This window comes from Quercus suber, unplaced genomic scaffold (assembly GCF_002906115.3).
Source record: "Quercus suber isolate HL8 unplaced genomic scaffold, Cork oak 2.0 scaffold_3B, whole genome shotgun sequence".
Classification (NCBI taxonomy): Eukaryota; Viridiplantae; Streptophyta; class Magnoliopsida; order Fagales; family Fagaceae; genus Quercus; species Quercus suber.
This window is the reverse complement of record NW_027071805.1, coordinates 2,340,693-2,367,581: the sequence shown is the minus strand read 5'-3', so window position 1 is coordinate 2,367,581 and position 26,889 is coordinate 2,340,693. Positions and strand designations below refer to the sequence as shown.

The 26,889-nt window shown below is 34.3% G+C and overlaps 1 protein-coding gene across 1 annotated transcript; it reads left to right on the top strand.

Annotated features, from left to right (window-relative positions):
• The first annotated feature begins 459 nt into the window (after positions 1-459).
• On the top strand, positions 460-26,075 carry LOC112006471 (anaphase-promoting complex subunit 5). Its single transcript, XM_024038749.2, has 20 exons — positions 460-853; positions 982-1,141; positions 1,277-1,398; positions 4,800-5,049; positions 8,680-8,857; positions 8,957-9,035; positions 9,166-9,251; positions 9,723-9,852; positions 9,988-10,020; positions 10,797-11,045; positions 13,637-13,714; positions 13,833-14,095; positions 15,884-15,943; positions 16,119-16,186; positions 20,826-20,931; positions 21,042-21,183; positions 21,799-21,897; positions 22,646-22,910; positions 24,600-24,667; positions 25,594-26,075. Exons 1-20 carry the CDS (start codon positions 683-685, stop codon positions 25,753-25,755), a joined length of 2,769 nt encoding a protein of 922 aa, XP_023894517.1. The 5' UTR covers positions 460-682; the 3' UTR covers positions 25,756-26,075.
• The last annotated feature ends 814 nt before the right edge of the window (positions 26,076-26,889 follow it).

The following is a 26,889-nucleotide window of genomic DNA, read 5'->3' as shown; positions in this document are numbered from 1 at the left end:
AATAAGGGTAAATAAATTTAATAAAATTAGATGAGTTTCGTAAATGCCATTTTGATCATTATATTTTGGGGTTATTGTCAATTTGATCACTATATTTTAGTAGTAGTTAATTTGGTCATTATTATTTTCAACTTGTTGTTAATTTGATCTCTATTACTTTTAATTTACCGTCATTGTGGGTCTAAATTTAGGTTTGTTTTAGTTATTGGGTATTATGTCTATTGATAAATTGAATTTATTATTATTATTTTTTTGTATTTGATTGCCAAAAAAGTGCAAGAAAATTGGTGATTTGACTAAAGAAACTAAATTTACTGCAATTTGAAAACAATAATAATTAAATTGAAGGAAACCAAAAACTGTAGGGATGAAAACGTTAAAATTTGCCTTAAAAAGTTAAAAAAGAGAGAAGAAAATAAAATTAATAGACTCCCTATAATTTATAGCTACTTGAAGATAAAAAAGGAAATAACTCCACTCCGGCTCATCAATTTTCCCGGTTCTTTTTAAAAACCCCAAATTTTCTTTCCCCATAAACCCTAACCAAATCCATTTGCCATTATCGAGTCATCGACCACCCTACAACCAAATAAGTTAACACCTTTATATTTCTCTCACACTCACTCACTCACTCACTATACAAACGCATAGAGAGTGGGAGAGAGAGTCAAAATTCAAAAAAATGGCAGGGATTGTGAAACCGCCAGGCGAGTTCTCAATCACGCCACACAAAGTTTCGGTTTGCATTCTCCTTCAGATCTACGCTCCGTCGGTCCAAATCTCGTTGCCTTTCCCCTTCGCCTCCGTCGCTCAGCACAACCGCCTCGGCTTGTTCCTCTTAGCTCTCACTAAGGTAAAACCGCTTTCACTTCAATCTCTCTTTAATTTCACTTCAACTTCTTCTTTCTCTCTAGAATTTCGCAAACGGATCATCTTATTTGTACTGATTGCATTCGAATTTCGCATTTTTTGTTTTCTCAGTCGTGCGATGATATTTTGGAGCCGAAACTCGACGAGCTAATTGGTCAATTGAGGGAAGTTTTTGGCGTATTGAACCCTCGTTTCATTGATCATTTAACAACTAAGCTTTCGGCTCTTTCGTCACCTGATGACTTGTTTAACTTCTTTTCCGAAATGCGAGGTGAGTTGGTCCCAATTTAAAAAGCAATGTGACTCATTTTCTCGAGTCTTCGATTTTATGTACCTAATCACATTGCTTACTTTAGTAATTGTCTGATATGGTTAATTCGTTAATTTTATGTATAATGTTGTTTAGGGATTCTTGGCGGCCCTGAATCCGGTGCTTTGGAAGATGAGCAGGTTATTTTGGACCCTGCTAGCAACCTAGGGATGTTTCTCCGTCGATGTATACTTGCTTTCAATCTGTTAGCATTTGAGGTATTATGTTTTTCAATATTGTTTTGAAAGATTTCCATTTGTTTTCACCATTATTTTTCTCAGTTTCATTATTGGTTGGCTGTGAATGAAAGTTATATATATATTTTTAAAGGTTCAATCTTTAATTATCTACTGTGGTTCTTCTATATTGTTAGTTAATCTGCTGTGTCCTCACCGACTATAATTCAAGCTCAATGTCGTATTTACTGTTTACATTTACATGTTAAGAGAAGCCACCTTCCAAATTCCACTACCTCTCTAACCAAAGATGGCACTTATGTGAAAGTGAATCTTGGCTATTAAAACTTAAATCACCATAAATTTTAAATATAATTACTATCTTGAAGATCGCTTATATTGGTTCTGTTGTTAGATATATCTATTGCATGTATCACTTCCTCCCTTCTAGTCACATGTAGTTTTATTAAGTTTGCCCATGGTAGTCAAAGACTAAAAGGCGGGTGCTAGGCGCTTGGGTGAGTAGCCTTTTGTTAGGCACTTGTCTTTAGAGCCTAGGTGAGCACCTTAAACCATGTAAAAAAGGCTAAGGTGAGAGCCTCTTTCTTTATTTGAAGCTTGTTATAGAACCTATTGGTAGATTAGCTATTTATAGAAGTTTATTATATAATCTCTTGTTGGATTATCAATCCATAGTTTGTAAAACCTATTGTTGGATTAATTAATTTACAAAAGCTTGTTTTAAAACTTTTTGTTGTAAAACCTATTGTTAAAATGATAAATAGAGCTTAAACCATGTTAAGCATATTTTGAAATCAATTACTAGATTTCTTTGTGCAACACATGATTATAATATTTTAATATATTAGATACATATGATTTAAGTTCTATATGTATAATAACTATATTTAGAATTTGGTGCTTTTCTTTAATCAAGATAGTGCCTTTTTGTTTCTTCATGCCTTGTGTGATACAAGGCCTTGGAGCCTTAAGGTTGCCTTTCGCCTTTAACTAGTTTGCCAATGTATTTTGTTCCCTTTATTAATTTGTGTCTGTTGTAGGTAGTCTTTCAGAGTGATGCAAGGTCATATAACAACTGAGAAATTTAAAGGGAAGGATTATAAATAATTTACATGAATTATAGCAAGATATTCTCCAAATAGTTTTGTTGGCTGACCAATATTTAGGTCATTTGAAAAGATATTATCCTTTCTTAGGGTTCTCTTAATCCAAACCCAACTTAAATTTGAAAAATTGAGGCCAAATTTATCCATAGATAGGGTTGAATTCTGATTCTTCCTTCTGAGTTGTGGTCAAATTGTGAGGACTTGTTCTGTCAAGTGCTTGTCAATTTCTAGCTCGTCTCATTAACTCTTCACAATAGTATTTGTATAGAGGCTTCTCCATTTCATTTAGGGGAATACCTTCTTGTCCATTTTTCTGGTAAACTTTGATCTCTTGTATTTCATTTACTTTTTCCAGAATATGCTGAGATTTGGAGGCTTGAGGTGCTTTTGAAAATCAAAGCCTTTTCCTGATCAAATGCCTAGAAAAGTAAATCCTGGTGATCTGCCATTGGAGACCCCTTAAAAAGCATTTTTTTTTTTCCAAGCATAGACATCATATGCAAGGGTAGAAGTGTACTCTACCTTAAATGGCTAGGTCTCTTACTGTTGAAGCAGAATCTTGTGATAAAATCCCATTGCATTTAATTTAAGAAATGGGGTCGGCTACCTCTTGTTTGATAGCCATAGGTCCATCTTGCCTCCAATGGATTTAAAAAATCCCCCTCCCAAGTCCCAGCTTTCTACACCGATGTATATCGTGCAAAGCTTTAGCCAGGTTCTGCCCTCATTTACCTTTTCAGGTTCTTTCCTTTTTCAAACATGGATACTACACCCACCCAAAATAAATGGAGTTGAACTTGTTATATGCAAATTACTTTTTCTTGTCAGTTACAAGTGGTAAGCATTCTGCCCTTTCAGTTGAATTGACAGGTATCTTAGATTGTAGTTGGTCAACCTTTTGACTTTTAGAGTTCGTTTGGATACAGCTTATTTTGCTGAAAATTGAAAATACTGTAGCAAAATAATTTTTAAATGTGTGAATAGTATTATGGGACCAATTTTTAATTTTTTTCTAAATTAAGTGGCTGTGGGTCCCGTGAACAGTGAGTGAATAGTACATGAACAGTGCTCAACAGTGCACTTGTTGGGTAAAAGCTGAAACGCCTGCCAAAAAAAAAAAAAAAAGCAAAACGCCAGATCCAAACACACTTAATAGTCATGTTAGACACATTTCTGAAACTTAGACACATTTCTGAAACACGTGCATGCTAAAAAATCTCAGTATTAGCATGAAAGAAATTTAAATTTCACTTTTTGCTCTAGAAATCTGCCATTCCCAATTCGTAAGTGTATCACTTCTTAAGATTGCTTAGACGGTGGCAATCAATGCATAGAGATGACAGCCAGTTCCTCTTCCTTCATGCTTTATTCAAATTAAAGTTGGTCACTTGTTTGCCTTCTATCACAAGATTACTTATCTGTTACCATACATCTCTTGAAAAGATGTCTAATTGCCAAAAAAGCAATAATGTATTCTGTTAGAATAGCTGAATTCTTGATCAGCTGATAGTACTGCTACTGATGTTAAAGTATGGTTGAGGTTTGCCAAAAAAAAAAAAAAGGTTGCAAAAGAGGCAGACAGGATGGCAAATAAAGTAGAAGAAAGGAATGATGTGCATTGTAAAAAAAAAGTTGCTTCTAAAAAATTCTTAAAAGAAACTATGATTCATTGTTTAACATAATACAATAAATTTGTATATGGTAATAACTTTCTGTGTATTTCTTATTAATTTAAGTTGTATTAATTCCCTCTTTTAGATACATCAGTCTTAATGCTAAATTGTATATTTGTTTATTTAATTTTGACAGTTGGGATATATTCTTCAATAATCTTTCCTTCATCTCTCTCTTCTCTTTATTTTTGATCTTTCGTTTTTATAAGAGCAAGGTGGAGAGTGAGATTGTGGGTTTAAGGCCTACTAAGTGCGTGTGTAATTACTATTAAAAAATATTGTTGTTACATTTTTCATATCTGCTTCCCACTGGTTCACTTTATGTATTAATTTAACATCGGATGCAAACTGGAAAAGCAATGGAAAGGATTAAGAGCTAGAGCTATTAATAGTTGACATTAACTTTTGCACATATCATACTATCCTTGGTATTATTCTTTTCCATCTCTCTAAGTTATTCAAATATTATTTCAAAAAAATCTATGTGCTTACTTTTTCTCCTTTTGTTTTCACTTTATTTTTTCTGCTTTGTAGTTGTGTTGTAATTTAAGCCTTTATGGGACAAATAGAATGTTAGATATGTGCTTTACTTCTCTCTTTCCACTTTTAGGATAACATTCTTGGTTTTTATTTTGAAGTGCAGGGTGTGTGCCATCTTTTGACAAATATAGGGGTATATTGTAAAGAAGCCCTCTCAAGTTGTGCTTCTTATGAGACAACGTGTTTTGAAGATTCCAGTAGCAATTTGGAGGCCTTTCCAGAATATGAAAACATGGACTTGGAAAATTTTGTATTCAAGAAAGTTACCGAAGAAATTGAAGCAAGAAAAAGGGCTAGTGAGAGAGTATCTTTTCATCTTCATGCGCCAAAAGCACTTTTTAATTTGGTTGAAGGTATAAACACTTAATTTTTTACTTGTAAAGCATGTATAGATGTTATAAAAGCATAGGCCATAGAGCCCCTTGCCCCTTTTGTTTGATGACAAACTAGTAAGAAAGTGAGCTTGTGAAGAGAATAGAGAATCAAGTAGTTAATTTTCCTAAGATTGCTTTCAGAAGGTATGTTATGATTGAATTATTGCATAGTTAAGCCAGTAAGACCCTAAAACCGTAAACCCTAAGTTTAAAACCCCAAAGCCCTAAATTCTAATTCTGTGCATAAGAGTCATTGCTTTTCACTATATTGGTGCCTTGATCTTTGCCTTTTGGTGGTATTTTGATTAAACTGTGTTTTTTGTTTTGAACATTGCTATCATAGTTGTATATATTTTGTAAAGAACAACAGAGTTGTATAAAATATTATGTTTAACTTTTTATGTTATTAGTTGATTATCTTGTTGCCAATTGATAATCTTGATCAAAATAGCAATGTAGAAAATGTAAATAAATTGGAATAGCCTATGTAGGATTTGAAATTTTGAACATACAACTTTTGTGCAATTGCATGATGCTCTAACCATTTGAGCTAACGGGACTTTTTGATTATTTGTGACGAATCTTTCTATTAGAAGCCCTTATACATTATATTCAAAAACTGTGTGCTTTACTCCAGTTAGGCCTGCACTTATGCTTTGTGCCGAGGCTCTAAAGGGCCTTTGTTTTTTAGTGTGCCTAATGCTTTCAACAACATTGTTTATAATTGTTTGAATTTGATTGTGTTAGTGTTCATTACATGAAAGAACTTGCTATTACATACTTGCTAGATTACATTTTTTTTTTTGATAGGTAACTAAAAATTTTATTAAATAAGAAGCCAACCCGAGTACATTGGGGATGTACTGTGGGGTAAAAATCAAGAACCAAGGTTACAATGATCAAGTAAAACAGGAATGGAAAAACAAGAAAAATGTGATAGAACCACACCCCAAACAAGGAGAGTATGGCAGAAGCAAGACTTAATCTCTAGCAAGGATCGTTCACATCCCTCAAAACATCTAGCATTCCTCTCACTCCAAATACACCACATCAAACAATGTGGCATAAGTCTCCAAAAGCCTATATTGTGATGACGCCCAAACTTACCTTGCCAAGACTCAAACAACTCAATTACCTTATGTGGCATAACCCAATGAATTCCAAACAAACAAAACATCAAAGACCACAACTCAAATGCTATGGGGCAATGAAGAAGAAGATGATTCACTGACTTCCCACACCTCTTACACATATAGCACCAATCAAGAACAATAATACGCCTTTTGTGAAGGTTATCAGTTATAAGAATCTTCCCTAAGGAAGCAAACCATGAGAAAAAAGCTACCCTTAGAGGAACCTTCACTTGCCACACCATTCTCCAAGGGAAAAAAGTAAGAGTTGGAGGGTAGAAAGAAAGATAAAATCCTCTAACTTCAAAGCCTCTACTCCTAGCTAGATTTCGAAAAACCTTATCAAGGCCAACCCCCCTCACAGTTGAAGAGTAGACAATGCCCATAAAACGATCAAAAGATTCTTGCTCCCAATCTTGAGGTGGAAACATCCCAATGAATCCTTCCACCAGACCACCCCATAACCTTTGCCACTGAAGCATCCCTTGCCTTACTAAGATAGTAATGTTCTGGAAAAACCTCTTTGAGGGTACAATCCCCACACCACACATGCTTTCAAAACTTCACTCTAGCACCATCACCTACCTCATACCGTAGGATTTTAGAAAAGTTCAACTAGCCACTTCTAATAAACCTTTAGAGGCTAACACCATATGCACTTGTCGCCTTTTTCGTGCACTAGCCACCCAAACATTCCCATATTTTCCTCTATAACCTTCCTCCATAAAGCATCTGTTTTTATGCCATACCTCTACAACCACTTGCCTAACAAGGCAGAGTTAATACTTCTCAATCGTCTTATACCTAGCCCCCCAACCTGCACAGGCCTACAAACCTTAGGCCATTTCCCTAGGTGTAATTTAGAATCACCACTAATACCACTCCAAAGAACATCTCTCTGTAATTTCTTTATGTGATTAGCCACCTTCTTAGGAATAGGAAGAATGGAGAGAAAATAAGTAGGTAAGGAGGATAAAGTACTTTTAATAAGAGTTACCTTACCCCCTTTAGACAAATAAAGCCTCTTCCAACCTGCTAGTCTCCGCTCCATCTTCTCTAAAATAGGATTCTATATTGAGAGCTCCTTGAACTTAGCACCTAAAGGAAGGCCCAAATATTTCAAAGGAAGGGAAGAATGCCTACAACCCAACAACCCCACCAGATCATCCAGATTGTGCACATCTCCAACTGGAACCAATTTTGATTTCCCTAAATTAATTCTTAAACTTGAAACCCCCTCAAATCTAGTTAGAATCTCCCTTAAAGTAACTATATGATTAGGGTTAGCATAACAAACAATAAGAGTGTCATCCACAAATAACAAATGAGACACCATCATCAAAGTATCAGCCGTATTGCATACACAAAATCTCAAAAACTAACCAGCAGTTGCAGCCACCTCCAACATAGGGCTCAATGCCTCAATAACAACATCAAATAGAAGCGAAAATAAATGATCCCCTTGCCGAATCTCCCTAGAGCTTCCAAAGAAATCCGAAGGACCAAAGAAATCCGAAGGACTGCCATTAATTAGAATGGAAAACTTAACAGTAGAAATGCAGCACACAATCCATTTCCTCCACTTCTTTGAAAACCTACAACACGGGGCATATATATTAGAAAACCCCAATTCACATTATCAAATGCCTTCTCCACATCCAGCTTACACAACACCCCTGGAATCTCTGTCTTTAGTCTATTATCAATACATTCAGTAGCAATGTTTAGAGAAAGAGAGAGAAGATATCAATTTGGTGTTTTCTACCCTCTTGCTGAAATCATCCCAAAGTTGTTTAGCCATGAAACAAGATGCCTGTTGTCATCCACCCCCCCCCCCCTCCCCAAAAAAAAAAAGCCTTAAAAGAAGTCCTTAAAATCAACCAAAGATGTTAAGATGACAGTGTCCCTGATGCAGGACAAACCAGAACTTTGCAAAAAAAAAAAAAAAAAAAGAAAAAAGAAAAAGAAGAAGAAGAAGAAAATAAAGGATAGAACTTGGGAGTCAGCATCTAGGCTTGCTTGGAGTCAGCACCAAGCAGTAGAAAACCGCTAGGAGTCGGCATCAAACCAAAAAAAACAAAAGGATCTTTCATTCATCAAAATAATCTCCCCTTTGATTGGAGTACAATGTTTGCTTATATAGAGATACGAAACCCTAATTTTGTGGTGTAAGAAACCCTAATTGTCTTATCATAAATTAACCCTAACTTTTAAAAAAAGTACATACAAACCTAATCAAATACTAGGGCCTAAAATAAAATACAATTGACTAGCAAAATGAAATAATACTAAATTAAAGTAAATATCTCTTTTTGTCTCCCTCATCACTTTCTCATGCCGAGATTGTTTGCCAATGGTCGCACCTCCCTCCAACTCAGTATTTTGGATTACGGTCATCATGCCTGTTCTTTAAAATTTGATGTCTTATGTCTAGAGGCAAGGAAATGGTAATAGTGCATTTAGCTATCTAAACATGCAGATATTGAAGCTCCTGCCGACCCAAAATCCAAGCACGGTGACAAAGTTGGAGAGGCTTCTTCATATGTGCGTCCTCCGGATTATGCATTAAGAGAATTTGAGCCCAATAGTGGAATATTCCTACGAACAAACTGGCAGATACAAGGGTACTTACAAGAGCAGGCTGATGCACTTGAAAAGTAAGTGATATTCCTAAATTAAAGTTTTGTTTGTGAACTTATGAAGTTTGACTTTAGGTTGTACTGAATCTCAGTTCTCAATCCTTATTCTTGTGGCAGGAATGGAAGCTCTTTCTCTTTGAATGCTTTCGAACTTATTTTAAGGCAGCTCCATAAATTGGCACCAGAGCTTCATCGTGTAAATTAATTTTCATTCTTTATTAATGCTTTTCTTTTTGGTAATTTTCTCCTACTCTCTTTTGTTTCGTGCACTTTTAATATGGTGCTGCTGCTTTTTTTTTTTTTTTTTTTGCTGGATTATGATGTAGGTTCACTTCTTGCGTTACTTGAATAGCCTTTGTCATGATGATTATTTTGCTGCTTTGGAGAACCTTCTCCGTTATTTTGATTACAGGTAAATCTGGATTTTACCTTGCTATTTAATTTGTGAATGTTGTACTAGGTAAACTGCCTCTATCGTGGCTAAAATTTTCATGTTTTAACCTAAATATCTATAATTTCAAACTGAAAATGGAGAGCTGAGGTCTGGCCGCCTGGTGTACCTATATTGAAAAGAAGCTTCTGCAAAATAAGTTGTTGTCAGATTGGTTTTTAGCTTTTCCATAACTATTTGTATGTAAGTATTCAGTGGCTTGACTACTTAAAAAAATCTGACAACTTATTTTGCATACAAATAGTTATGGAAACACTAACTAAAAATAAATTATCTAAAATGTAGTCTATATTTGAAATTCTATATTGCAGCAAAGAATACATCTCTAAGAATTTTTTTATTTTATCAATTTTAACTTTTTTTCCTTGTCTTCTTGTTATAAGTTCAGATTTAAGAAAAATGAACTAATCTGAAAAAATGTTGGCACAAAAGTGCAGGGACAGAAGGAATTGATTTTGTTCCTCCTGCATCTGGTAGCAATAGTTTTGGGAGATATGAAATTGCTTTATTGTTTCTAGGGATGATGCATTTTCAGTTTGGGCATCCAAAGCAAGCTTTGGAGGTGAGCATGTGGAATGCATTTCCCTTCCAAAAGAACCCTCTAGCCCATTTTCTGTACCATTTATGAAAGTAGACTTGTAGCATTCTACTTTATACCCCTACAATTGTTTGACAATTGTTTTTCTTGGTTCTTTAGGTTTTGACTGAAGCAGTTCGTGTTTCTCAACAGGTAATCTCCTTATTTATGTAATTAACTTTATTTTCTAGTTTGTAGCGAATGAGCTCTAGCTCAAATGGTATCTTCTTTCCTTGTAAGAACTGGATGGAGGTTGAGATTGTGGGTTCAAAACCTGCCGGGTGCATGTACTACTGACCAATAATAAAAAATTACCAGATTGTAATTTATTGGACTCTTGCATGAGTATATCCCATCTGCTTTTAGCTTTTAGAGATTTCTTGTTGATAGTTTGGATCAGTTGATTGTTAAATTAGCATATAAAATCCTAATCTTTTTAGTGAAAAATGGAGAAATAATATAGCTTTAAGTTTTAAAGAATCCTAATCATTTATTGAAAAAATTGGGAATCAGTTGAATTTTGTTAATTTTTAATTAAGCGGCTCAGCTAAAGTAGAATTATAGCTTCTGGTTTAGTGTGAATATTGAGGTATGTACATAGTAATAAGGGAATTGGCTTTCCTCTTGGTAATGTGGTAGATGCAAGATCAATTCAGTGTCAGACTGTGATTTTCTAGTGTTTAAAGTAATGTTAAATAATATGTAATGTTTGTTTAAAAGATGCGGAAAATAGCTTTTACCTGAGCATATGAAACTAGGGAGCGGGTTCATCCTCATGGATTACACCAAGTGTAACTTGAAGCTCAATTTGGGCATTCTATTTACAATATGATGGGGGATTATTTGTTGCAAAGCACTAGGAGATTGTATTCTTTCTTATTTCAGTTTTTTGTTGCACAATGAGGACTGATTTATTTCAATTTGTGCAGCTAAGTAACGATACTTGTCTTGCATACACTTTAGCAGCTATCTGCAACTTGTTGTCTGAAATTGGGGTCTCAAGTACAGCTGGGATACTGGGGTCATCATTCTCACCTTTGACCAGTATAGGTATTTCGCTTTCTGTCCAGCAACAATTGTTTGTCCTCCTGAGAGGGTCTCTAAAGAGAGCAGAAAGTCTAAAATTGAAACGATTGGTGGCTTCCAATCATCTTGCAATGGCTAAATTTGATTTAACGGTAAGAATTGGAGTTACTATACTTTGTGGATTATCTCATTGTAAAATTTCTTTGTATGTCTTCCCCTGAAATTGGTAGTGATAATGTATTTCTATTATGAATTATGGAAATAAAAAACTATGCATGAGTTACAACTACCACTTAATCCACTTTGTGTTAGTGCTTTAAGTTACCTGTTTACCCATCATTTCCTTTCGTCAATGGCAATCACCTGAAAAGGTCATACTTAATGTACAAGGTCCCAATTCTACGGGCTCTGGGATGGGTGGTTGGTGGTAGCCAGCCTGCCTTACTGCAATTTTGGAGAGACTAATTCTCATACTTGAACCTGCAACAAATTGGTTGGGCAGAAGGCTCTTGCCATCACACTAAGGCGTCAATAGCAATTACTTGAGCACCTACAAAAGGCTTTCATATGTAAGAAATATGGGACATGATATTTCCCCTATGATTTGGATTGTTCACAACACTTTCTCCCAGCTCTGACCTTTGCTTGCCTAAAGAATTATCTCTTTATAATTAAATAAATTGTGGAGGAAGTGGAGTGATATAGTCCTTCTCAGGTTCAAATAAAATTACTTTTGAAGAGTCAAATGTTTGAAGAATTTTACTCTATGTGATGTCCATAAGGAGCAGTAATTGATTATTTGATTCCTGCAATATTGGGATATTACTAGTATGTATTTTTTTGTCCTCTATAAAAATAAAATACCATGCATGAGTTACTGCTGCAACTTAATCCACTTTGTGGTGATGCATTAAACTTAAAGTACATGTTTGTCCATCATCTCCTTTGATCAATAGGAATCACCCAAAATGGTTCTACTCAATGCACAAGACTCGTTTTTATGAGGTCTGGTAGATATGGTTGATAGGTAGCATTGCCCCAAGTTGGAGAGTTTGATTCTTGAACTCAAACCTGCAACAAATTTCTGGTTAGAGGGAACTTGCCATTGCACTAAGGTCTATCCTTTGATTGATAGCAATCACCTAAGTGCCCAAAAGAAAAAAAAGAAGAAAAAGATTACAAGTAAGGCATTTTAGCAGACCATCCTATCCTCCTCTTCACATTGAATCTTTACTATAAACTATTCATACAAGAAAATTCCTTGGATTCTAACTCCCTTGAAATGCCAAAAGAAAAGATGGATTCCACAGTATAGCATCAGTAGAAACATCCGGTAATCTGCCTGATGCAGGAGGCAGTGAGAAAGACTTATTATAATTTATGTACCAGGGGCAATTCTGTAATTTCTTAATATTCTAGAATGGGCTGTGCTTATTAGTCCATTGGGCCTTATTGAATTCCTATGACTAATTTGAATTCCAAAAGGACATATGTAACAAAATATTTTCGTTTCTTGTTGGATCAGTGTAAAGTGCAAACAACCCTTGTGATTTTCTAGAAGTTACCAAATATGGTAGCGTACAGGCTAATTGAAATTAGCCAAATGTGGATTAATTGGTATGAGATAATGTTCAGGGAACAGAAATTAAATAGAAAGGAAACATTAATGTTTTCTATTATTTTTTCCAAATATTTCTTTATATTCATAAATGCCCAATTGGAAGGGAATGCTCAGCCCACCAAATACTGGCATTTGCCACTATGTTTGCATTTGTATGTGCACATGCCCATCATGCACATATACATAAATACATACTCTATTATCTAAATGCAAGATATTAGGGATGCATGAAGAGAATTTATGTATCATATACTGGTAACAGCTTCATGCAAGAATGTAAATAAATTGTTAGGGTTATTTTATTTTATTTTATTTTATTTATATAAATTTTTTTTTTTATATAAAAATTCTTGTGCATAAATGAATGGGTTCCATGGTTTTGCACTGGATTAACTGTTTCGTGTACTTACACATGTTTCTATACTTAAAAACGTTAAAATCAATAGCTTTTATGGTTTTGATTTATTTTCAATTTAAGCACGGGGAATGTTTTTGGGAAGTGCTACTGAATCATTGCTAGATTAATAATTCCATTGAACTTTGATAAATTTTAGGTTTAGGAATGTTGTGATATCCATTCAAAATGTGTGCCACAATTACTGTGACACATTACTTCATGTCATGTATATATAATCTTTCTGAAGCTATATTTGAAAGAAAACCCATATTTTTGGATCCTTGTGACGTGATGAGTTACATGTTAAAGAGATCTAGGGAGGCTATCATCGAAATGGGTATATATGGTTTATGGTTCCCCATTGCTTATTGTGGTGCCTTTGGAGGGAGAGCAATAGTCGGTGTTTTGAAGATAAGAAGAGATCCATATCAGACTTGAAGCTATTTTTCTTTAGCACTTTAATGGATTGGTTGGCTGCTTTGCGGAACTAATCATTTTTATCTTTTCTTGATTTCTTAGATTCTTGTAATTTTTGTTCTTGATTGTTTGACCCCTTGTACACTCCCTGTGTGCTAGGGTGTTCCCCTTTTTTTTGATATCAATAAACTCTTTTCTTATAAAAAAAAAAATGTTAGAGAGATCTAGGGAGTAGAATGGAATCTTATTTCTAATGGTTTTATATTATTGCATCTAGTAAATTGAAAATGTTCTACCATCATGTGCAGCATGTGCAAAGGCCTCTAGTATCATTTGGTCCTAAAGCTTCCATGAAACTCAGAACATGTCCCACTAATGTTTGCAAGGTAACATGAGGCATTTGATGATTATCATTTGGCTTTTGTCCATTTCAGATAAAATTCCAAATAATTTGATTTCTTAGTGCTGTTGCTTTCTTTTTCTTATTTTGTGTGATGTTTGCAGGAATTGAGGCTAAGTTCTCATCTGATTAGCGAATTTAGCTTTGAAAGTTCAACAATGACAACTGATGGTGCTTTTAGTACTGCCTGGCTTAAGAATTTACAGAAGCCATTGGGTTCAGCAATTTTGTCCCAAGAGAATGGATCTGGAAGCAGTGAAAATGCTTTCCAGTTTTGTGTGCAACCCAGTTCAATTCCTGGGTCTGTATTGCAATTAATAGGTTCTTCATACTTACTTCGAGCCACTGCCTGGGAGTTATATGGCAGGTGATCTTTACTCTAGACCCTGTTATTTCTTGTTCATTTTTGTGCTTATTTAAATTTAAAAGCTTTTGATAATTATTGTTAGTGAATTGTCCTAGTGAAATAGGAAAACAAGGAATCATACCTTGATTTTTAGTTGATTTCTTAGCTGCAATTATCAGATTGATATACTTCCATGCATGCATGCCCTCCCGTGCTTGTGCATGCACAGCCACACTTCCACATATTACAGGAACATAGGAGGCATCTCTATTTTCTTGGGGAAATCCTTAGAATTATCATTTCTTAGATAATAAAGACTGGACATTGCTGGTGGAATGCGGCATTTGATAGAAACTAGGGAAAACTTCATTTTGAATCCTATAATTTAAAGGGTGGAACAAATTAGACCCTATAGTTTTGAAATGTAACAAATTAAACCTTAGAGTTTTAAAAAGTAACAAATTAAATCTTGAGGTTTCAAAAAATAACAAATTAACCCCTATCTTATGTTAAACCCCAAACACAATCTACTTCAATGGGTTGAGGTTAAATTTGTTACCTTTTGAAACCTTAGGGGTTAATTTGTTACTTTTTGAAACCTTAGGGTTTAATTTGTTAATTTTTGAAATTTCAAGGTTTAATTTGTTCTTTTCAAACTACAAGGTTTAATTTGTTACACCCCTAAACTATAGCATTAAAAACATAATTTTCTCTAAAAACAATGTAAACATACTTGCGGCTTATAATGATAACTATTTGAAACCTTGAAACCCGCATCTATTTATAAGTTTTGATTAATCCCAGCAAGTCCTCTAAGGGTGTGTTCTTTATGCAAGAGTTTGGATGAGAATTATAAAATCTTGGGAATTTGTGAAAATTTGGCTGTTCCTTTGACATTTAGAATTACAATTCCCATGACGTGCAAGATTTCAAGTCCCACCTTTTATGTAGGAAATATCAGTTCTTACAATATTTTGTACTTGTGAGAGTTACTAATATGATATTTAGTGTGTTTGGCAAAAATTATTTTTGTTAACTTATTTTACTATTCGGCTTATTTTTGCTACTATTCATGGGTTCCATTGCACTTTTTGGTATTATTCATGGATCCCACTGTACTGTTTCAGGTAACTTTACTTTTATTTACAGTATTTTTAGTAATAATTTTTCAGTTTCAGCAAAGTAAGCGGATCCCAAACAAATCCTTAAATTCAACTTTTTACTCTTTTCCTATAAAACTATGTATAGTAAATTTTAGAAAAAATATATATTTTTCACCCAAATAGAGTGTTCCTCAATGTTCAAGGGTATTTTGGTTATTTACAAGACTATCCATAATGGTCCAGCATTATTTTTTAGTTACTAAATGAGCATGTATAAGATTTTTTTAAATGATTGAAATATACTTTTTTTTTTTTTTTTTTTAACAATTCAATAGTTGGGGGGGAGTGGATTCAAACTCTGGATGTCTTTGTTAGAAACATTAGAATGTGTCAATTGAGCTACAAGGCCTTGGCAGTTGAAATATAATTTTTTTTTATAAAATTTATTGTTACTTAAAATATGGAATAATTAAAATTCCTAGTGTTTTTGAACAATATAAATGTCAACTCTAAGGAATTCTAATTCTTGGATTTTAAACTCAAAAATATATAGCTCTCAATATTTGATATTCTCAGCGACTATACAAGTTGTAATAAATTCAAAGTGATGCTGTGTTTGTGTTCTTAATTTTGTGGTTATAGGTTTGGGAATTCTTGGACCCTTGATATTATTTCTGATATTATTTTTTTTCCCTGTTGTTATCAGTGCCCCTCTTGCTCGAATAAATGCACTGGTTTATGCAACTTGCTTTACTGATGCTTCAAGGTAATCTTTAGCAGAAAGTATCACTTGATCATCCCTTGCGTTTTTTGCCGTTTCTTTCCTAAATTGTAGCACCTCTTATTTTCAACACAAATGTTATTGGACATGAGGTTTTTCCTTTTCTGGGCTGAATGTTATAAAACACAGGTTTACGTTACCTTTTCTTGTGTATCCTCAGCTCATCTGATGCAGCATTAGCATATGTGAAGCTCATTCAACATTTAGCAGTTTTTAGAGGATACAAAGGTCAGATTGAAAGCTTATCCAACATTTAACATGAGATTGCATTTTCTTGAGATAGTGTTCTTTGTTGATATACTATTTGTTTGTGAGAGATTGTTAACATTCAGAATTAGTTACCTTATGAAATCCTTATTGTATAGTTACTTGTTTGGAATCTTTGGATAAGTAAACAATTCCCATTAAATGAGTGCAACTGGGTGCAACCAATGTCCACGCGGGTATACAAGAGAAAATTTAGTAAAGTTCTTTTAATTCCTCTGAAGAGCATATTTTATGGTTTTCTAAAGCTGTAATCTGAAGGGTCTGTGAAAAAGCCAAATTTTAGCTCATGTAAGAAGCTGAATCAGGTTTGATGAAATCAATCAATATATATATATATATACACATAAAAGCAGAGAATTGAATTTATGTGAGAAAGCATGAGGTTCTGCCAAATGGTGCATTCTATGCAAAGAGAATTGAAATATTTTCAAATGCCACATTAGAGATAATAACAAATTAAATATTGACTTTTTGTTTTATTTGGTTCAAAGTTTCAAAACTTTTCTAATTAAAAATAAATATACATTGTATCTTTTGGTTCAATGTATGAAGATTTTTCATCCCTCACACTTACACTCAAAACTCTGCATTTCAATTCACAATTTTCACTTCTTGTACTTCAACCCCTTTATATATATAAAAGCAGAGACCTTATGTGGAAAAACATGAGGTTCTGCCATATGGCGTATTCTATGGTAAGAAAATTGAAATAATATTCTCAAATGCCACATTATAGATAAGAACAAATTAAATATTAACTTTTTGATTTATTTAGTTCAATGTTTCATGACTTTTCTAATTAAACAATAAATATTTTTTGTATCCTTTGGTTCAATGTTTTAGGACTTTTCATCCCTCACACATACACACAAAACTATTTGTATTTTAACTCATCATTTTCACCTCTTGCTCTTCTATCCCTTTATATATACCTACACACAACCTTTCATGCCATCCCATATCAAAATACATATAGACTGAAAACGATGTTATTTACTTTCAATCTTTTAACGACACCTACCTAGCTCTAATGTTGTGTCTTATCTAATTCTAATCCATGTGAGTTGGCTACAACCAAGGAAGGGGAGCTTGCATTTTATGTTGAGTGACAATGGCAATTACGATTTTGATGTTAAGGTCAAACGTTGTGGATTTGTGGGTTTTGTAAATGATGTAATTGATGGTGAATATTTGGGATGTGTATTTTGTTTAGAGTTAATGGGAAAGAAAAAGACATTCTATATCAACTTTTATTCTATCATATTCCCCCAGAGTTGGGTTTTTTTTTTGGTCAATTGAATAATTATAATGGATATGTGTGTACAATTTAGAATTGTTGCTTTCTATAATGAACTCATTAGTAATAAAGTTTTATAACAATTATTCTATAATACATTTACCACATTCTTCAAAACTATTTTACATAAAATATTACAGCATTATTCGTGCATCGCACAGGTAACTTACTAGTTTATAAAATGGCTCAATTGCCGTAGCTATTTTCAATAAATGCCACACCTGCCTCTTTATATACGAAAACTTACTCCCATTTTGCTTCTTTCTATTGAAGAGAGGGGGAGATCCTTGTTGCATGTTGTGATTGTGGACCGGTCAGGTTTGTTGTGGGGAGGTTCTTGGAGGGAAGAAGAGGTTGCAAGAGATGGTGGTGTTGTGTGCCAGTGATGGATGCTGACAAAGGCCAAATGAGATATACCCCAATCTTGAAGTCCTCCCTCGCCCATCTTAAGTTGTGTTTGAACATTACAGACCCTAATGTTGGCTTAGGTGACATGCCTGGGTTGCTTTTGACCTCCATTGTCGCTTGAGTCTTGGTTTGTTTTCTTCGAGTGCACAAATCATGTGGCAGGTGAGAGTACATATTAACTGAATTTTATTAGTCAGTTGGTGACTTTGAGTAAGCCTTTTATTTATTGGTAAGTTGCACATGCACCAGATTGGTTTTTTTCAAGGGGAGGAAGTGCTATTGGAGGTAAGAGTCCATTAGCACCTTGATGCAGGACAAAATTGAGGAATTTGCGCACATGTGCTTGTGGTGGGTTTAGGGTTAGGAGAATTTGTAGGTTTTGATTTATAATTGTTGAGGAGAAGGTTATGGGGTTCTGTTAGGAATTAAAAGATAGTTTGATGAGTTTCTTGATGGCTATTTGGTAGAAGAAAGTTAGGGTTTGGATAGGTAACAGGAAGGACTTAATTTGGGGTTTGTAAGAAAGAAGAAAAAAGAGACAATTTATGGTGTTTAGGGGCTGTATAAACAGTACCCTTGAACAGCTTATTAAAAAAAATAATGTACCCATGAACTGTACCACAAGAAGGAGAAAAAAACAAAAAAAGAGAGAAGAGAAAGGGAAGATGAAAGGGAGAAGAGAACAGGAGAAGAACAATAAGGTTAATGTGCCCTATACTCTATCACTCATTTTATTTAATTCCATTTCCTTTCAGTATTTATGCTATATGTATATACTCTTTTTTGTACTAATGGTAGGACTTCTATTTGACTATAAACTAAAAACCTAATAAAAGACTTAAATTGGACTCTGAGAAAATAAAACCTAAGACATGGATGGGACAATCTTAAGTGATATAGCAGGTGCAAGGTTGGAGATGCCAAAATAGTTAGTTTTTGGCTTGATCTATGGCAGGGAAAGAATACTTTCAAAGAGAGATATCTTGACTTGTTTTTATTAACGAGAGATACTGAAGCCATGGCAGCAGATTATGTTGAGATCAGACATGACCAATGTTATTGGAATCCAGTGTTCATTCGTGCAGAGTAGGATCGGGAAGCAGATTTAGTGACACAGTTGTTAGAAGATCTTTGCATAAATAAGATCTGTCCTGGGAATGAAGTTAGTGTGGATCCCTTCGCCAACTAAAGGATTCTAAGTGGAGAATTATTATAAGGTTTTGAGGGGGAGTGGTGGAGATTTCCCATGGAATAGCATCTGGAAAGTTCAGGTTCCCCCAAAGGTGTCTTTCTTTTTGTGGTGAGTGGTGTTAGGGAGGGTTTTGACGATTGACAATCTAAGGAAGACACGCATTATCACTCTAGAGTGGTGTTTCATGTGCAAGAAACATGGGGAGGATGTAAGTAAATTATTCTTACATTGTGTGGTGGCTTGAGGGATGAGGTCTATGAATTTTAGTATTTTTAAAGATTCTTGGGTAATGCCAAAGTCAGTGCATGATTCGCTAGCCTAGCATGTTGGAAGAAGCGGTTTGGAAGGAGAGGTAGTGGAAGGGTTTGGCAAACTGCTCCTTTGTGTCTCATGTGGACTATTTAGAGAGAGTGAAATGCTAGGTGCTTTGAGGGGCAAAAATCAAGTGAGGCGAAGCTGAGGTATCTATTGCTGAAGACTTTATATGATTAGGAATTCGCAATCTCTGACCTATACTGTTGAGGGGTTTCCTTGAATTCCTTCATTCTTAGTCTTTGTTTGCTCTTTCTTTTTATTTTTATTTTTTCTGTTGTGCCAGCAGTATACTCTTGTGTGCTTGTGTAGCACCTTTCTCTTAATTTTTTTTATCAATAAATAAGTTGATTGGAATTACATATTTGCCCGACTACAAAATTGATCATAAGTAATAAAATAAAGACACAAATAAAAACCTGTTTTAACTTTAAAAGACTCATGCCTAGACCTTTAAATCCACATGACTGTTGCGTCAATTGGACTTCACGAGTGCACTGCATAATATAACTATTGAAGAGGCAAATTTGCAAAGTAATTGCCAATCAATCTTCTATGGCTGCATCACACCTGATAAAACCTTAATGGTGGATAACCGTAGAAAGCAGAAAAATGGTATAGTAGATTGGTCTTACTTGTATAAGTGGCTAGAGGGTGGGACCACATTTTCCTGCAATTCATCATTGCTACAGATCTTTTGTCACTTGTTTTCATTTTGTCTTGGACTAGAGGTTATGCTTGGGATGGGTGTGTCAATGGTAACATGTTGGGAAGGGTCCTTTATTGATCGTTGGGATAGTTTGATCTAAAATTTAGTTCCCGTATGTCTTAGATGATACCTACTGGAGTGAAAAAATTCTGAAATATTATGGCCTTTGTGGTACTGTCATAGTTTATGAATTATGAGTTCGCTTCACAATTTTGATGGTGGCGTCTAATTTCTTTTCTTAACTCCTTTCTTTAATTTTTAAGAGTCGTTGAACTATAAAATTTTAGTTTCTTTTGTTTTTCTTTTTGAGTCCTTGTTTACTTCTGGTGGCCTTTCTTTTTATTAATAAATTCTGTTAATTAATTAGTTAATTAATTATATATATATATATATATAAGTTGTTTTAATAAATTCTTATTTTTGTTTGTGCATAGTGTGAAAAGGAGGTGGTGCCCTAGAGTTAGTTATTATCATTGTTTTTATTTTTATTTTTTTCTTTTTAAAGCTGGTAAATTTACTTGTATTGGACCTTGTTCAAAATTTCTTGTGTTTTTGCTATATTTATTTATTTTTAAGGCTGTTTCTTGTGTGAGTAGCAACTCTCTTACATGCATAGACATGTGAGCATATAAGTACTTTTCATCCTTGATGAACTATATTTTTTGTTTCTCAATATTTCTAGAGGCCTTTGCTGCTCTGAAAATAGCAGAGGAGAAGTTTTTGTCTGTATCAAAATCACGAATCTTGATACTAAAATTGCAGCTGCTCCATGAGCGTGCTTTACATCGGTAAGTTTACCATGTGCATTGTTTTCATGATTTTTCAATTTACATACTGCATGCTAATTGTTCACATATGTCATGATATTTAATATAAGTTTAATATTACACTCATGTAGAGGACATCTGAAGCTGGCGCAACAAGTATGTGATGAACTTGGAGTTTTGGCATCATCTGTCACTGGTGTGGACATGGAGCTGAAGACAGAAGCAAGCCTTCGCCATGCTTGTACATTGCTTGCTGCAAACCAGTATAGTGAGGTTTAGTATTTCAATACACCTAACTTATTTTCATAGGCTTGTGTGGTCCATCTACCTTATTTATAGTAGAGCTTCTTTTTATCATGCAACCTATAATAAATTTTGCTGTAGCTTGTATTATATTCTAAACATCAAGTCTAGTAGGGAGACCAATTGAAAAGCTGGATGTGTTGTATATTGCAAAATGCAAATTAGTAATGCCCTTGGTATAATTACTAAGTAATAGTATGTCCAGTATAAGTATGGAAGGTAGAGTTATAAGTAATAGAATGTCCAGTATAAGTATGTAAGGTAGAGCTATAAGTAATAGAATGTCCAGTATAAGTATGTAAGGTAGAGTTATGGTAGACATGAAAATACTATTCAAACAAATAGAGATGTTGGTTAGAGTTTCAGGATATCTAGTCTTGTCAAGATGATGCGAGTCAAACCAATGTATGGGCAAATTGATGCTTGGTTTGGTGAAAAACTAAATTGCACAGCCTAGCATGAAAATTAATAATCCTGCATGATCTATTAATGTAAATATTTGATAGAGGCCTGGGGTTCAATGTATTTGTTTTTTTTTTTTTTTTACCCAGGGTTCTTATCTGTTTAATACAATGCTATTTGCAGGCAGCAGCAGTAGCACACTCCCTGTTTTGCATGTGTTACAAATTTAATCTACAGGTTGAGAATGCCACTGTTCTTCTTTTGCTTGCTGAAATCCACAAGGTACACTGCTACATTTGGCTAAATCCCTTGGAGGTTAAGGCAGAATAAATAAGCTTACTATTACTTAGCAAAAACAAGCTGACTATTTTTTAAAATCTGTTTCCTGTTGTCACACATGCAAATGAATAAAAGCACAACCAATTTTTGAATAGTGAACTGCACAAGCAGCCCAACCAAAATTGCATATGTAAATTTAATAATAATAAAACTTAACAAAGTAACATTGCAGCCCTGCTAATGTTTGTTGATTAGAGCCCATTGCCCACCAACATTATTGTGTGGAAGTGTAAGATAATAAAAAATAAGTAGTACAAACATCATTCTTTGCTGTATTGTGTATTTTCTTTGTTTTAAATCAAGATAAACATATTTTTTTTGCTACTTATTATTGCTTATAAAATACTTTTATGTACATTTTCAACATTTTGATGCTTTTTATTTATTTTTCTAAGTTAAAAGTGACATGAATTATACCAAATAATATATTTCAAGTAATTAATGTCTTTCCACTGTATCATATGTGTTGTATTGTATCCATGTTTTATGTTGATATTGGGGTTTCCTAGATTTTATGTTGTATTAACAAATCTTAAAGATTTGATCAATCATGGTGTTTTCACCTCTCTCCTCTCGGCCTTGTGGCTCTGGAGTTATTTGTCAATCTTATATTTTACTATGATTTTTATCTTCTAATTTCTTGTGTTTGAGTTCTCTACGGGTAAAACATTTCTTAATTTCTTTTTGTCAGCGATCAGGAAATGCTGTTTTAGGTCTACCATATGCATTGGCAAGTCTCTCCTTTTGCCAATCATTTAATTTGGATCTTCTCAAAGCATCAGCCACTCTCACACTGGCTGAGTTGTGGCTTTCACTTGGATCAAACCATGCAAAAAGAGCTTTAAGTCTTATACAGGGGGCTCTTCCTATGATTCTTGGTCATGGAGGTTTGGAGCTCCGTGCTCGAGCCTATATTGCAGAAGCAAAATGCTACCTCTCTGATCCAAGCTTTTCAGGTAAGTTAGGTCTTTCTGCTTTAAATTTAAAACATCAAAGCGGTTAAGAACCACCGTCCTCCCCCCACACCCCCCACCTCTTTTTTTTAACCATTCTTGATAAAATTTGGAGAACTGATATATTATGTGTTTGAATGGTTATAACTTTGATCACTTTTTGTGCTCTAAGTTAGATATTGAATTTCATCTTCATGATTACTTTGGTTGCCAATCTGATTTTTTCTAGATAACTATATTAAGCTTTGTTTGAACTTTGCATTAAATCACATACTATCATTCAAATATGATTTCTGTTTTGGCTTACAAGTTACAAGAAGTAGGAGAGGGGGACTTGAACCTAGAACCAGGTAGTGCCATTAAGCCACAAGGCTCTTGGCCTTACAAATACGATTTAGTCTCCAGTAAACTGTAATAGTTGCTAGTAAAGGTTATAAAAGCTACGAGGTTTTTGAACCATTAACAACTGTTTTTTTTTTCCCTCTTCCCCAAATAAAATAGAGGTACATGATTAATTGTTGAATGATTTCGAGTGTGAGAAGTTTTTATGACCTAGACAAAGTCAAAGATGTCACACGATGGATACAAAGTTTGTTGTCATACAATGGACATAAACAACTAGAGGAAAGATTCTTACTATGAATAATCTGCGGAAGAGAAATATTTGTATTGTCGAGTGGTGTTGCATGTGCAAGAACAATTGGGAGTCTGCAGACCATTTGCTCCTTCAGTATGATTATGCGCAAGCCTATGGGTTTTGTTGTTTGTTTGTAGTCCATTGGGATAGCTCAAGTGGATGGTGGATTTGCTGGCTTGTTGGAAGGGGGGATTTAGTAAACATCATTGTGCTGATTCATGGGGGGCTATTCCACTGTGTTATGTGGACTATTTGGAGAGAATGAAACCGACGTACCTTATTCCTTATAAGGGGTTGAGCATTGGTTTGCGGAGCTAAAACTGTTTTTATTATGCTCCATTTGTGATTAAATGACTGCTTTGATTTGTCACTTCTTTTTTCATTGGAACATTTTCTAGATTTATGTAAGTTTAGACGACTGTTGTAGCATCCCCAAATACACAGTCTGTGTACATGGGGAGTATCTTTTTCGATCTTTAACAAGTTTTTTAATTACCTATTAAAAAACGGACTGAAACACACTGAAGATCTTTTGTTAATTTCATGTCAATTAATGTACACGTACCCTCATCTTTAAATGCATGTAGGAGTATCATTACTAGTATTATTAATGGGATGGAGGGTGAGGTCATGGATTCTCAAGACCCACTGGTACATGTGTAACTTATGAATTAAAAAAAAAAAAAAAAAAGTTGTGTGATCAAATAAAACTCTGCTGTTTCTGAATGCAATTGACAGGTCAGGTCAATTTTGCCAACTCCATCACAGGTTCTGCTTTTCAGGGCTGTGGGACTATTAATACAATTGATCTCATCACTCTTGTAGCATTATATACTTTACACAAATTATTCTTTTAGCTGTTTATATACTTCACACAGAATACTAATCACAATGCTTTTGTAGATAAACAGTGTGGTGCAACATTTTGTTCATTAGGGATGCCTATTTTTTCTGCCCTTGCTTTGTTTTTTTGTTTTTTTTTTTTGGTTAAATTGAACTTTATTTTTAATTTTACTGAATTAATACATTTAGAATTCTGTTCAATTTTTCACCAGTTTCTGAGAATTCTGAGGTCGTACTGGATCCTTTGAGTCAAGCTTCTGTTGAGCTTCAAGTGCTAGAGGTAAAATTATCTTATGAGTTTGAGAAGATCTATGCATTTGTTAACCAATTGTGGGGTTTTCTGTTTTATCTTGAATTCTGTTAGACAGCGTGGTTTGGAAACCTAAAACTGTAATTATGCTGTATCCTATAAATAGTGAAAGCTGCAAGTATAATCTTTCTAAAATTTCATTTTTTCCAGTTTTGCTGAATCATGTAGATTAGCCATAGGTGTGATGAGGTGAAATATTGTTTTAACATATAGCAGTTCAAATACATAATTTTTCACACTTTTGATGTTGCACTTGTGTGATCTCGTGGCAAAATATAGTGAGAGTTCAACAGACCCACCTTTTAGACTTTGTTCTTCAGTTTCTGTCGAGTTTGAAGTTTGTGCTTCCAAAAACTAGAAAGGAGCATGAGGCTTAAATTAACTTGAGATTAATTTGTAATGTCCTTCCACCATCCAAGTTAATTTCCAAAATATTAGATTAACCTCAAATTCAGGTGCTGGTTGGTGCTCACAGATTTTGTTTTTGTTGTAATTAAGGATATACACTGCAAATGATTACATAGTTTAGTGTATTGATTGTGGAATTTTGATATTTGGGGTGCACATTGCAAATGCCCATTTAGATGTAATTGACCCAAATAGAACTTTTTTTTAGCTTGTACATCAAACAGTGGTTTTCAGGTTGTCATATCTCTTTTTGTTTTTGGTTTTGGAGCATTTCAGGATGTTATATATCTTTAGTTTAAAATTTAGAACCAGTGAACCCCTGTACAAAACTAGAATGTTAGATTTTCCTAGTTAAATCCTCCAGCTGATCATGTATCTGTTGTGTGTCTTCACTAAAGTTTCTTTCGTATGGATTGATGCTTTTTTTCCCTGATGTTTGGTTTGTACAATATTCTCAAATATGATATGAAAATTCCTATTGTCTACAGTATCACGAATTGGCAGCGGAGACTTTCTACCTAATGGCTATTGTATTTCACAAACTGGGGCAACTAGAGGAAAGGGAAGAAGCTGCAAATTCATTCAAGAAACACATGATGGCTCTTGAGAATCCTCTAGACGATGAAGATCCTCTATTCAATGTCTTATGATGAAGCCAAAGTTGAATATTAATCTAGACAAGCCTGTATAATATCCATGATATCGGTAGCTTTCTCCCAATTGAAGTGTCCAGTTGTAGATATGGAAATATAATGGTTTTATGCATTGGGAGAATGAATGCTTCTCTATTTGTTTCATTCTTTTTATTCCTCAAGAATGTTCAGCTTTGCACCATGTTAATTTACAGAGTAGTTTGTAGGGCAATTAGGCTTTGATTATTACGTTGAAATTTTTTTCAGCATTTATGTAATTCATGTCCTTGTAATTGTTTTTTAAGGCACTATAGTAATTGGAAAAAGTCTATCGTGTACCATATGAATACAAATTCTATCTCACTTTTTGTGTTCTAGTTTATGCTCTACTAATATGTTTTGTATTCGTCAATTTGCTGTTCATAGCAATCATTTCATGTTTATTAAGAAGCCGTATGTCATGTATGTAGTGTTTCTTAGTATGTAACATGTGGTCTTTATGAGTTGATCGCCTAGAAACCTTTTAAGATCGTTTGTGGCAGGACTATTTATAGGATTATTATTTAAGCTCGTTCCTTCATTAATTTTTGGGCCTCGTCGTGCGGACCCATTTGGGATTTCTTTGTTAATGCAATATTCGGAGCATCATCGGTCGAGGATGATCTGAAGGAGATCTGATTCCTTTAATTTATGGAAATTTAGGGTGTGCTTGTTTCTATTCCTCAAAGGACAATAGGGTAGTGGCGCACTAACCTGTATTTCTTTTCTGATTGCAAATTTTTGTGTCCACAAGTTTTCTGACAGGTGTTGTTTCTATTGCATAATGATCTTGCCGTGGATGGGGGGTTATGGAGGGCTGCGCCAAAGATTGTAATTTTTGTAAATTTGTTGAGTTGGAGCTTTAATAGTTTAGTTAACTTATGTCTATCTTTTTAATAATTAAATGATTGCCAGATAATTAAAAAATGTCATGTCTGCACTTCGTATTAGGCTAGACAGCTATCAGAAGTTAATAAATGGACCAATATTGCTTATTTACTAAACTTTATGGAGTAGTAGTGCTCATTTAAGACTTCAAAAACTAAAAATGCTCAATATGTAAAGATTGAGATTGTTAATATATTTTGATTTTTGGCTAAACTTTTTTCAATT

What these genes read in the sequence shown, in the direction of transcription:
- LOC112006471 (XM_024038749.2), top strand. Translation starts at nt 683, where the DNA reads ATGGCAGGGATTGTGAAACCGCCAGGCGAGTTCTCAATCACGCCACAC. An exon ending in TCCTCTTAGCTCTCACTAAG is followed by an intron (nt 854 to 981) that starts GTAAAACCGCTT and finishes TTGTTTTCTCAG; the next exon opens with TCGTGCGATGATATTTTGGA. An exon ending in GCCTGGGAGTTATATGGCAG is followed by an intron (nt 14,096 to 15,883) that starts GTGATCTTTACT and finishes TGTTGTTATCAG; the next exon opens with TGCCCCTCTTGCTCGAATAA.